Source organism: Scomber japonicus, chromosome 9 (assembly GCF_027409825.1).
Source record: "Scomber japonicus isolate fScoJap1 chromosome 9, fScoJap1.pri, whole genome shotgun sequence".
Taxonomy (NCBI): Eukaryota; Metazoa; Chordata; class Actinopteri; order Scombriformes; family Scombridae; genus Scomber; species Scomber japonicus.
Window position 1 is genome coordinate 22,067,013 of NC_070586.1, and position 13,133 is coordinate 22,080,145.

General features: G+C 40.8%; 1 protein-coding gene across 2 annotated transcripts in view; it reads right to left on the bottom strand.

Annotated features, from left to right (window-relative positions):
• The window catches only part of LOC128364460 (coronin-1C-A), a 33,792-nt gene that overhangs the window by 3,992 nt on the left and 16,667 nt on the right, over positions 1-13,133 (bottom strand). For both annotated transcript variants that reach the window (XM_053324985.1, XM_053324986.1), the window contains exons 3-10: positions 4,547-4,669; positions 2,948-3,077; positions 2,563-2,744; positions 1,896-2,015; positions 1,522-1,626; positions 1,277-1,422; positions 1,048-1,105; positions 668-910 (exon numbers count right to left, since the gene is read on the bottom strand). In XM_053324985.1, the coding sequence (XP_053180960.1) occupies positions 668-910; positions 1,048-1,105; positions 1,277-1,422; positions 1,522-1,626; positions 1,896-2,015; positions 2,563-2,744; positions 2,948-3,077; positions 4,547-4,669 (1,107 nt within the window). The remainder of the gene's footprint in view (positions 1-667; positions 911-1,047; positions 1,106-1,276; positions 1,423-1,521; positions 1,627-1,895; positions 2,016-2,562; positions 2,745-2,947; positions 3,078-4,546; positions 4,670-13,133) is intronic.

The window sequence follows — 13,133 nt, forward strand, 5'->3', positions numbered from 1 at the left end:
ACACATGGGCTGGGTCGCAGGCGGGTGGTTGTGTTGTGGGTGAGGTACGGCACGACGCCCAGCAGCAGCAGGCGCCCACTGCAGCAGTGGACCCCTCAGTTTGTGAAACATCTACAAACCACCTCACGAAGACAGCCAGTGATCTGCACTGCATCTTTAATCTGTCTGCCTAACACTGCTCGCTAAAAAGAGAACGAGACCAGAATAGAGACACAGGTGGGAGTCATGGGGACAGACTCAGGAGACTCATGTCCTCTGAAATCTGTCAGTATTTACTGTTTAATGTCTAATATCTTAATCATTGTAGATAAAATTTGTTCTTAAACAGTTATTTGTCTAAATAAAAACTGTAAACCACCACCAGAGTCATCTATGAAGTACATCAACTGGAAAAAACTGACATGATTTCCCTGATATCACACAGTCCACAGTCTTTAAATCAATATCTAAACAGATGGTGTGGTCCATATCAGAGGATATTCCCTTTACTCCTAGTAGGCAAAAGTCTGTTTAATGTCTGAAGATTTTCAGTCACCCAGGTCAAGGCTGGTCGCAGTTGGACTTGGTTACAACTACAACCAAGTCCAGTTGCCCTCGATTCAACCCTCCTAATGTAATGCCACATTTATGATACACTCTAGACAACTTAGAAAAATCAAATACTCACAATCGATGGAGTTGGAGAGGCAGACTTGTTGGCAGGGCTTGAGTTCTCTGAATTCTTGGTCCCCTTGTTGTCCAAAATGTTCTTTTTGACCACCTTGAACTCGCGGTTTTTGCCCGGAACGTAGCCGTTCTTGAGGGAGATTAGGATGGGGTCTCCATTCTTGCCCTCAAACCACTCCTCAGCCTCCAGGGCCGGGTCTGGTCCAGCTGTGTCAGGGTACAAGTCGTCCTGGAACAGGTCAGACTGAAAGGGAAAGAGTGCTGAGATGTTAGGAAAACACTGTTAACCTGCATGCTATATGATGGAACCTCACAGCCTGAGATAAAACAAGCTGATTAGAGGTTTAGTGTCCAAAGTGACTGCCAAGAATGAGGACTTACCTTTCTAGGTACAGTCATCACGATAGGCTCACACTTCCTTTCATGCAGTTTATAGAATCTGGCAAGACACAATTCAAACCCGTTACCCAGAATTACATGCATTATGAGACAACAAAAGGGAACAGACTGTCCCGACCGAGTTTAGTGATTATATTCTGCCTCCCAGTGGCGATACTAGGAACTTCACAGTAGAAGTAAAAGCTCTAAATGCTTCAGAGACAAGGGTTACCTTGCAATTTCACACTTATTGACATCAAGACCCCTCTTGGGCATGTAGCCCATGCCCCTCTGAGGTTCCTTAGTGGCGAAGGTGCTGAGGAAGTGAACATATGGAGCCTCATCCGTAATTTCAAAGTAGCGGATGCTACTGTCACCCTGTAAACCCCCCAAGAAATAGAGAAATGTTTTATTTGTGTATTTTTATATGTGGAGATCACACGTGATTGATTTGGCTGCTGAGGTCTTCGGACTTACCTTCCCACAAAGGTAAACGACATTGGTGTCTGGGTCATAGAAGGGCAAGAGAACTCCATTGCTAGTGTCCATCTCATTAACAGCCATGGCCTCCTCCATGTTTTGCTGGAAATTAAAGTATAAAGAGAAATCAGAGAGGCAAGGGAAACAGAAATGTGAGACTAAGAATGGTGAATGATAAAGCAGATTCCACAGTAACAAAGTTGTGAATATGTTATATATTCTTAACATGTGTGTACTGTTTCACTTGAAGTACTGTGGTGGAAATGAAGGTCTGAACTATGCGTGCTTGTTGAATATTGAATAATTACAACAGTGTAGAACACAATCAGTGAACTCATGTAGTGCTATGAGAAAAACATGAAGCATCTTACTACGTTCCAGAGGGCAAGCTGTCTCTCACTCATGCGGCTGAAACCTGTGGTGAGGACGTTCCCATCGGACAGGAAAATGGCCCTCATGGGTCGAGCACCCTCGTGTGCCTTCTCCTTCTCCTGTGAAGTAAAGTTAAAAAGGTCAGCACGAGTCACTATTTACTGAAACACACCTTTAATCAGTAAGTGTATCAGATGATGTCTGAAGAAATGGAGCTGGTTGATGCAGAATCAGCTTATAAACAGCAAATCTTAAAAATGTGTTTTCTCAGACTCTTTTTTATGAATGTCTAAATTCTGAACTCATCTTCTAATCTGGGTCATTGTTTTTACTAAGTGATTTTCTGTTTATATACTTCTATTTGACTGCTCTGTTTATTATCTACCTGTAAATCATTTGTAAACTCTAACTTTAGACAACTCTTAAATTAAATATTTCAACTTCACTTCAACTTAATGTTTTCACTGGACTCTCCACAGGGGGTGAGATTCAGAAAATAAATGTGAAGCTGCTGCAGCTGTTTTATTCAAGGATAAAGCAATCTCCCTCCCATTGTGATCCCACCTACTGCAGATTCATATTTATTTTTCACAAAAAGATATATTCGATATAATTGAATATAAAAAAATGTGAATACAACAAAAAAATTCTTTGAAAACTTCTTACAGCAATTATCTCCTCCTTACGGGGGTCGATGACACGGATGGTCTTGTCCTTGCAGGCGGTGCAGATGAGGCTGCCGTTGCGGTTCCAGGTGACATTGTAAATGACGTCAGGATGCATGTCCTCCAGGTTGATCATAGCCTCACCTGTGCCCACGTTCCAGATGATGATCTGGTTGTCACAACCTGGCGACAGAAAGAAGTCAAATTGAGCGGGAACACAAAAAAAAAAAGTTCTTTTGATCTAGTGTTTAGTCTTTGAGGCTACTGTTATCATGACATTATATTATGACTTGAAGATTAGTGTAAACATTGAATTTCAGCAAGTATAAAAAAATCCCTCCAGCAGCCTTGTATTGTAGGTGTAAGGGCACAGAGGGGAATCTCACCAGCACTAAGAAGGACATTGCGTGCTGTTGGGTGCCATGTGATGATGCCAACTCGCTTGGAGTGTCCTTCCAGCACCACTACTGGCTCAGACATGGAGGTGACGAGGCCATTCTCAGGAACCTGCCACACCTGTGGAGGACGTCAACATGACAGAAGTGAGGAACACAGGACAGACAAGAAAGCCTACAGGAGACTTTAAATTTGCGTTTGACAAAAATCATAAAATTTTTACAATTCCATTGTCAAACCGACTGTACTTCAGCATGAACACCAATACAGTAACAGCAGTTACCAAAAACAACCTGAGGGGGGCATCAGTGACCAAGATCTCCAATAAGAGCACGTGATTTAATAACATATGAACATTCATACAGTAAAGTATACAATAAGGTTAGTTATTATCACTATAACAGATACAATACTGGTCCTTCTCCTAATAAAATAAAGTACATGCAGTTTTCCTGACAACCAAAACAACTGGACATATGATAAAAACAAGTTAACTTAAACGTCCACTGATGACACATACAGTGGTTCTGACAAAAAGGATCTAATCTTAAGGCTGGGAGGTAGGTAACTCTCATAATTGTAATGACTTTTAATGTCGCTATTGATTGCTTCCGAGTTACATTTTTATCAACATGGTGGAAGGTAAAAGCACTCCTACTTACTTTTTAGTCTACAAAAGGTTATTTGTGTCAAAAGGACAAAATCAACCAAATCTGTGGACATTTTCTTTTTTAGGTGATAAAAAGATTGCTTACATTGCCGTCTAATCATTTTCTCTTTGATGTCACTTAAAAACCAGGCCATGTCCAAACCACAATTGAAGCATCTCTCTTTTCATTGTTTAGTGCTTCTCCTGTGGCATCTGTCTTCACTTCTTCAGCTGTTCTTAGCTTAGCCATTCTATTCTATTTTTCTATGTGCTCACGTTTTTAAAAAAGGCTGATTAACAATAACATTAACAGAACTGTTTAACCTGCTGTGAATTGTTCTGATGTCCGCTGTGCACTTTATGTGACAATTAAAATCCATTCTTGTGAAAACTGTTAAACATCATGTGTTCATATCTCTACCAGTATGCTGTGTGCACTGGTTACACCACTCACTCCTAATCTAAACTAAACATTATCAAGAGCTTATTGAGGCTGCGAAATTCCACAATTCAAATACTACAAAAAGAGGAACCCTTAATAGTTCCTCTGTGCCTGGCTTGTACTTCTGCAAACATGAAATAAATATAGCACTATCACATTGTAGGTTGAACAGGAAGTCAGGACTTTCAGGTGAGGAAGTGATAACAACATACCTCAACCGGCAGTAAACTGGTCTCAACCTTTCACGGCCCAAATAAGGACATTTGAAGGAAAGAACTACAGTCTCCAAAAAGTCGATGACCTAAGCTCAATAAACAGCTAAATAATTCCCCAGCTCTGCTTTCTATGACACATATTTGAGCCTAATCTAATCCAAAGGGTGGCGTCTACAACGGGCCACTAGCAATAAAATAATTAAGTTTTTGTCACTCATTAGCTCATGTGTTGCAGTTTTTCCTAAACTAAGAGGCCAGGTGTAAAGGGTGAAGCAAACCTTACCATCACTGTGCAGTCCTCAGAGCCGCTGGCAATCACCTGATCATTGTGGGGACACCAGTCAATGTCTAACACCGGGCCTGTGTGACCACACACTGTGGGGTAGGCTTTGTCAATGCGTCCCGACTGTAAAGACAAAAAACACAGAGTAATGAGATTAGTCTTAAGACTGGTCCTGCTGGAGGAGTGAGCATGTTTTGAAAACAGGACAATTACAGTGTAATCCTAAATCCACCTGCAACACACACACACACACACACACACACACACACACAGAAGTTAAATGACATGGGAGCAGAGAATCAGAAGTGAACTGAGGATGATATGGCAGCATTCACTGCATCGATCAAAAACAAACTGAAGAAATGTGTACTGTTGAATTTAATTCAATAATTGTGTTTTTTAGGGATGAGAAAACACCAACTAATTTACTGACTGCATTTAAGGAAACCAGAACCTACATTATTTACTAACATGGTTTGAGGGAATAAAATATCATACTGGAAATGTTTAGTTTAATACAAGAAACATTTTCACCCACATTTACCCAGAGCTGGGTATGAACTGTGTGAATAAAATCAAAAGCGTGAGGTCAGAAAGGGGAAATTATGACCACAGAGGAAAAACAAACCTAAAAACTGCCTACAGACAGAAAATCATCAGGCTTGGTTTATCACTGCATTGTTCAGCCAAAAAAAGAGACTAGGGTTTTATCGAGCTTCACAGAGTCAAACTGAGATTAGACTTAGCCTGCCCCCCTATTGGACCACCCACAGTAATTAAGGAAAGTTATTAGTGGTGACATCATTATACAGTAGACGCATGCCAACAGATGCTTAGTTATCCACAACATCTCCTTGCTTAAAAACGATAACCCTGAATCAAACTGTGCCCTTTACATAACCAATTTATACAACTTATGGACTTGTTACCAACGAATTTCTGACTGACACACATAAAAGTCCTTCAATTACACTCTGCATCATCTTACATCCTCTTAAAACCTGCCTGCAACTACATTCGACCTTTGAATTCTGAGACCCAGGAGAACCAGGTGTTCTCTACACCGTAAAGGTGACTTAGCAAACCTATGCTATGCAGTGTGGGTGTCTGAGACACACCCTGCTCTGTGCTGTTGACTCAAGTACCACCGCAGGGCTGGAGAGATGATGTCACTCACTGTGGAAAGAGTCCTGCTGCTGCAGCCCTATTTAAAGCATGATGGCTTCCCTAATACAGAAAAAGAGAATCATTGCTGCCCCCGGCTATTCTGCCATTACACTGGGAACAGTGATGATAATGGCTGAAGAAGAGCTACTAAATCTCAGAATTGTACACTTTATAATGAGTAAGAGGTGCAGCTAAAAACCAATGTTAATTCAAACAAGATATTAAACAACCACTGCAAGCACGATGTAGTTAATAGACACTGTACACTTAAATGATTTACAATGATAGTAACACCAAACAAATGTGGTGTTCACAGGAGCAAAATAGAGTGTTTTTGACTGACATGAAGCACTGCATTTGGCATCAACTGGTACAGAGTCTGTTCCAAGTTTTCACCTAAAAATTGTTCACCATCGACAATACACATGTCACATGTGTGCATGTGACACAACTGATTGTGTTTTTATTGGCCTCTGGACTGTATTTCTTAAGGGTTTATTTATTTATTTATTTATTTTTAAAGCTGTATTACAAATACAGAGGTAGAAGTCGGAGATGTTAGTAGTCAGTCAGTGGATATAAATGGCCCGGCTGCTGGTAAAGTGACAGTCTCAAAAGTTCCACAGAGACCACGCTCACCCCAAATTGAAAATTATGGCTTCTGTAGCCAAACGATTACATGCGACTTCAAGCTTTCAAAACGGAGGAGCTGTCAGAGAGACAAATACAGAATTGAGTAAATAATGGAGCTGTGTCCTTAATAAAGTCTGAACTGAATGGCATGGCCTTATGGACTCTTGGTGCAATGCACTGGCTTGTAGCCAGGCAGTCACCTGACTGATAGAGTTGGGGTGTGACACATACTCCTACTCCAACTTTAGTGATCAAAGTCCGGTGAATGTGAGAATGAACTTTGTGGGCATGTATACGTGTAGTAAGTGAAAATCACAAGATCTTTGTCTAAACCTCACCCTGATGGCCATATATCCTGAAATCCACCCTGAAGCTGAGTGTAAAGAAAGCAGACTTTGACTCTGCTGTCAATACGGATGTATGAGCCACCGTCTGCTATCAGATAACAGACTAGTGACCTCTCCTCTGGGGCCGAGTCTATTTAAAAGCCACACTTTGATTTAGTAAATCACAAACTACTGATAATTTGCATTATCAGGTAGACACAATGATGAAGCTTATTCATTTTATCTCTCAGATGGGTACAGTATACGATTGTAGTTGACTGTACTATTCTCGTAAATGACTTCCAGGATGTAAAGCAGGAAGGACACAGACTCATGACCAGGTGTAGTAAGAGAAACAGCATAAACAAGTCTGACAGAACAAACTGATTACAGAGATAAAATGAGCTCACAATTCAAAGTTATTTGCTGCTGTACATTACTTATTCATTTTTAAAAAGCTTTTTAATGGTAATTACTTCACAATATAAAAAATATTGAACAGAACCACAGTATTATGAATCGTGTTTAGACAAATTTAGAAATGTGTACATCCGCAAAAAATAAATTCTCAAACCAGTTCTGTCATGTAAAACATTTCACCATCAATTGTTGCTGTACACGTGCTCAAATATCCTCTCTAAAAGGTCTGAAGGTACTTCAGGGGCACGTTGTGCGTTATCCAAAGTGGTAGATGTTGTAACAGACAAATACTTAAACTACTGTGGATTTATGTTCACATGGCTTCTTACTTTAAAGCTTTAAAGCTGAAATACACCACTGTGGTGGATAACTGCTGCAGATGCAATGGTTCATGTAGAAGACAAAAGGAGAAGACTGTGACCTGGATGTGTTAGTATATTGTGATTGTTTACTCCAAATTAACAGGAAAAAAAAAAAAAAAAAATCTATTTCAACCTCAGAAGTCAGGACTGACCACAGACAGTGTGGCGGAGTGGACATGTTGGTTTTAAACTGATGGAGGAAGCAAGCAAAGAAATGTATAATAAACATACAATCAATTTTATGTCCGTCCTGCACAGATTAAAACCATCTATTGTACAGAGAACATTTTGGGACATAGACACTCCACACATCTGGCAGCATGTTAACTGCTCCAGTTCAGACATGCTACAAATACTCCTCGAGCAGGAGTGTTTGTAGCATGTCTGAACTGGAAACCAGTGCAGGAGTCCAACACAAGTCTCAGCAATTTTTATCGACGCATTTTAAAATCACACAAATGAACAAACAAAAAGAATCCTTGTAGCCTGTATGATTGACTAGTAGCAATGAACCATGAAACCCTCGTAACACTTGAGTCGAGCCATGGAGGTCGACCTCCTGATCAACCCCGGCGGGGCAGAGCAGGCCGACAGTTAGACCAGGGAGCCAGGCGTTCCTCACATTCCACACCTTGGCCCTGGGCAGCTCTGGTATGGGTATGACTAATGAGAGCAAGAGGGCCGCTGGGGTGTCAAATCTAGCACCCTTCGTGGTGTTTATGTTGTTTGTGTCTGATACGCACAATTAGGAACACCAGGGTCTGAGGAGTGAACACAAGTGCCTCAAGCCTACATAAACATTTGATAACATGATACACGAGGCAGGAATGCAGTTTGTATGCAGTGAGGTCACTCTAATTGCTGGCGCTGCTAATTAACAGTTTAACTGAAAACAACCAGCATGGCAGTATACAAGGCAGCTCATTAAAAAAAAAAGCGCACTTCAGGGATCACCTCAGAAGAGCAGCACAGATAAGCTAACTTGTACCAACTTGTTGCATTCTCCCTCCACTCGGTCCCTCTAGAAAAACAGAGCTTCAGGCAAATTTGCAAGTCTAGATTTGTCTTAAAGTGAGATATTTTAACTGAAACATCCACCAGTCGTCTGTCATGTCCCAATTACAAGCATAATGAGATGTCACTCGGCAGAAGAAAGATGATAAATCTGAGAAAAGAGCCTTGTGGATCAGTCACATAGTAGAACTACAAAATCTTAGTTTAAAAACAGTAGTGGAGCATCCTAACTGTTGGCTGGTGAATTGATTATTCTCGAGTATGAACAGGTCCAAGTAAGAGACTCCGGCCCTCCCAACACCCTCAAGACCAGACATATTTGATTTAGGCGGAACTGGTCTTTACCTGCATCTGCAACATATGTTTGACTGCAATCTGCTGTGAAAACAGGAATTTCTGTTTAAATAAGACGGTGACATAACAAATAGAGCAAAATATGCAAAAGACAAACTAAACTGAAACTTATTTATACTTATACATACACACACACACAACTGTGAATGAGAACGTAAAGACAGAGACAGAACTGAATGACTTACAACAGTAGCGTTTCTCAACACCACACGTTTGTGATAAACTTTATAGTTTTACTTGGAGAAATATATTTAAAAATATCTTGATAGGAGGAGCAGGCACAACCATTCAGTATTAGGCGTGACTATACTGCAAACCAGTCCTTTAGGTCATTTTGTCCTGAAGCTGTTTGGCAATGAATAATAATTTGATAGTAAATAACTCCTCACCTGTGCCACTGAACCAGATGTGTTTTCCACTCTCTCTAATAATAAGAGCAGGTAAAACTGATAATCCCTTACATTGTATAAACATCCTGACTACCAACTAGTTAACTATGTGAAGCCTGCTAGCAAGAGAACAGCAGTAAGGATGTGTATCAGTGTATGTGTATGTGAGTATTAGATATCAATTATGACTTCCAGGTACAGTTTCAGTTATTGAATCCATGTTTCACACGTATAACTTAACACCAGTATTACTTAGTGGTGTGATATGGACAATTTTCCCCCCAGTTCTGACATCAGACTTTAGGTTTACAAGATCTATCAAGGTTCAACACCTTAGCTGACAGGTGATAAGATACATAGCACAGCCAGTAATATCACACTGACACTGACACACACAAAAAGGCCCTAACTAACTAAACCAGCCAAGCAACAAAATCACCTCGGAGGCAGCCAGTCTATAGGAAGTGAGCTTAGCAAGACTTGAGATGTATAAGTAAGCATCATTTTGAGCAGAACAAGGAAAATGAAACACACTAGCATTGAAAAATCCACCCACACCAACACCAAGGGTCTAAACTCAACAGTTGAATACCTAACATGTCCATAACTACACTACAGGCATTTATATCCTTCGAGAGGAATGTCTGACGCCTAGAAAACAACCAGTTGCATAGCAACAAGTGCGACTGCAAAAAATGGAGAGTGAATCACATAGCAATAGATACAAAGCACAACACTGAAAGACACAAAAAATGGATGAACAACACTCCCTCAAGGCGAGAGAGAGACATTCTTTTCATTCACACAAGAGGCCTGCACACTTCCTTTCCTTGCAGCTCAACATGTGATTCGCACATGCACACCACTAAAGAAGGGTCTTCATGCATGCTGTCCAGTGCTGTTCAGAGCTCCATGGAAATTTCCACTTTTACAAGTCACTTCATCTGTACGGCAGAGACAAACAGCTGAGGCAGTAGTAGCAGCATGCTTGTCTTTATACTTTTATATTTGGGGAAACTGAGAATTTGCTAACAAGCGATATGAAATTGTACGCAGTGTGATACAGCGGCACCTGTGACCCTAAAGAGGATCAACTGGAGAAACAGACAATCGATGATGAATGAATATGATGATATTTTATCAGAGGCAGCAAACCCTGACAGATTTTTCTGAGACATTGTTGGTCAGATTGGTATGTGCATGTGCAACTGTAACAGGTCTGTAAAGAAAATGTTTTTTGCAACAAACTATAAATTCTTAAATGATTGAAGAATTTGCCCTGTGGAAGAATGCCATTGCATACATCATATCTTATTTCAAAAGTTATTATAGAGAGAGAAGGTTTACAGATAAACAATCTGGTTTCTTTAATTAAGCTGTCAGAAATTTATTTTCCTTTGATAGGTCTGTACTCGTCTACAGGGCGAGCCAGCACATATACAAGAAGTCTTTCATTCCCTTTGCCATACAGGCATTAGGCAACAGTTTTTATTTTATAAGATTCACTCTTCTAGTATTATGTATATAAGCTATCTGCTGCTACCTATCTATTTGCACTATTGTACATTGTATAGTTTGTATGTTTTAATAGTTAGCTGTGCTATAGGCAGTGATTGTACTTTAGCTGCTTTTTGGGAGGAGCTAAAAACAATTTTCCAGTGAGGTGGAAAATAAAATCTATCAATAATTAATTCAGTGAAAAAATACATTCACAGCTCTTTATGTATAAATATTCAGTAATCCAGCAGCAGTCAAACTGATTATCACATAATAATAATAATTCATGTAATGTGGTGCTTGGATGCAGTCATTGACTCTGTGACAGAGACAACATCTGACTTCAACCCAGTTCTCTCATCTTGGCCGCTCTTCATATTTCGGCCTATCCCAGAATTCACATGTGTACTGACACTGCATGAAGCAGCCAATGGCAGGGCAGGGAGGAAATGGTCTTGGAAGGCTGTCAGGCAGGGAGCAGATTTGACCATATATGGTAAAATCTGCAGTCAGCAGGACTGAGCGGCAGAAGCGGCAAAGGCAGAGGCAGCTGAGCAGTATAGAGGTCTTGGAGCACAAACTGACCAAAGTATCGGGGAAGACCCTGGATATCACGCACCCCAAGTGTATTTTTGTGTGTAGAGACAGAGCAGCTTAGTTAACAACCAAGCTAGTGTGTCTGTGTTAGACTGAGCAAAAATAATGTCACTGTGCACACACCCAGGGATTACTAACAGCAAAGGTTGTGCACTGGATGAATGGTGCATTGAGAGATTGAATCCAAATCAAACGCACACTTCACATCTGATCGTCCTTTCTGTATAGAGGCTGTGATTGAAGCACTAACATGGAACATGCCTTCTACATTAGGCAATATACTTTGGTGCTACTATGTCTTCAGTTAAGGTCAAAAAGAAAACCGACAAAAGAGGAAACCGGCAATGTGGACAGTTCACAGAGTGACTAACACACACACACACACACACACACACACAGTCTGCATGGAAAATAAAGATGCTGATGGCTAAACCGGGGACAGCAATAATTTTCTTAACAATGTCACGCTTGGATAAATGTAAAATTAGGGATTTCTAGTTTAGGGATATAAATCACAACAATTGTGGTGATTTAGTGAGACTTCCTATCTATTTCTATGCTGAACCAGACAGAGAGAGGAATTATCAGGAATGTTTCTCTGAGCACTTGCTAGCTGCTGCATTCACTCCCACAGCTTCCTTCATATGGAAATCAGGGAATAAATTAGCAGGCATCCTGCTAAGAAAGAGAAAGGGGGAGATTGAAAGCATGAGGGAAGGGAATGACATGTGTTGAGCTGGACATCTGATGGCCTCTCTATGAATCTCTGTGTTCTGACATTAGGAAGCAACAATACTCATGGCTGTGCTGAGTCACGGTGGCCTGCCTTACCAACCTCACCCTACTGAGTCACACACACAAAAAGAGACGGCCCCATTGGTTGACGACACAGAATAAGGCTCAGGCCTCAGGTCAGGTCACAGATCCACAACACCAACCTCTGAACTCCAAGAGATGATTTAGCATCCGTTTCTAGACACAAAACTAAAAGCAGAGCGAGTAAAATGCTTTGTGTAGGCTCCTCCTAAATATGCTCCTGTTATTGCATCACCACAACAAAAGACGGTGCACAGTTGCATATGGCTTAATTGTGAAGGGGGAAGGAGCATCATCACACTTCTGCCTCCCCCCCTAGCAAAGTGTGGTAATGACAAAGGGCTGCGGCTAGGGAGTAAGTGTGGGACAAAGACCCTGAGCAGCTGGCTGCCCACAGAGACTGGGAGCAACACAGCATACACAGATGGGTTAGCCGGACAGATGCACCCTCACATTAGGGACGGGAAAGGGTGAGAAGGTGGGGGCGCTAAGGGGATGTGTGTCCTTGCAGCAAAAATGAAATGAGACCCAAGTGTCCTTTAATCAGGCACCAAGCAGAGCTGAGTCAGACAAAAAGCTCATAAAGTAAAAGAGTCACTTTGTACAGACTTAAAAAAAAAAAAAAAAAAAAAATCACCAAAGGAAAAGTATTTGATTCATTGTTCAAATGAGTTTAAACCAATTTCTAATTAACTCTAATAATCCTTTTTAATTCAATTCATAAAGAGTGATCTCAGGTACTGGGAGGAACTCTGTAATACTGATCCACTGCACTGCGGTCTTGTCACACCGTCTGCACCAACAGAACAGTATTGCCCCACTTTTGGGACCAGCGCTGCCAGCTGAGGCTATACTGAGATATCCATATGAATCTGATTTTTCACAAAAACTCATGTGAGGATAACAGTGATAAAATGCCAAAAATACATGTAAAAAAAAAAAAAAAGGCAAGGCCCATTAATTTAAGATCTTAAATTATTGTTGTTCGTATGTCACAACATCTGACTTCCTC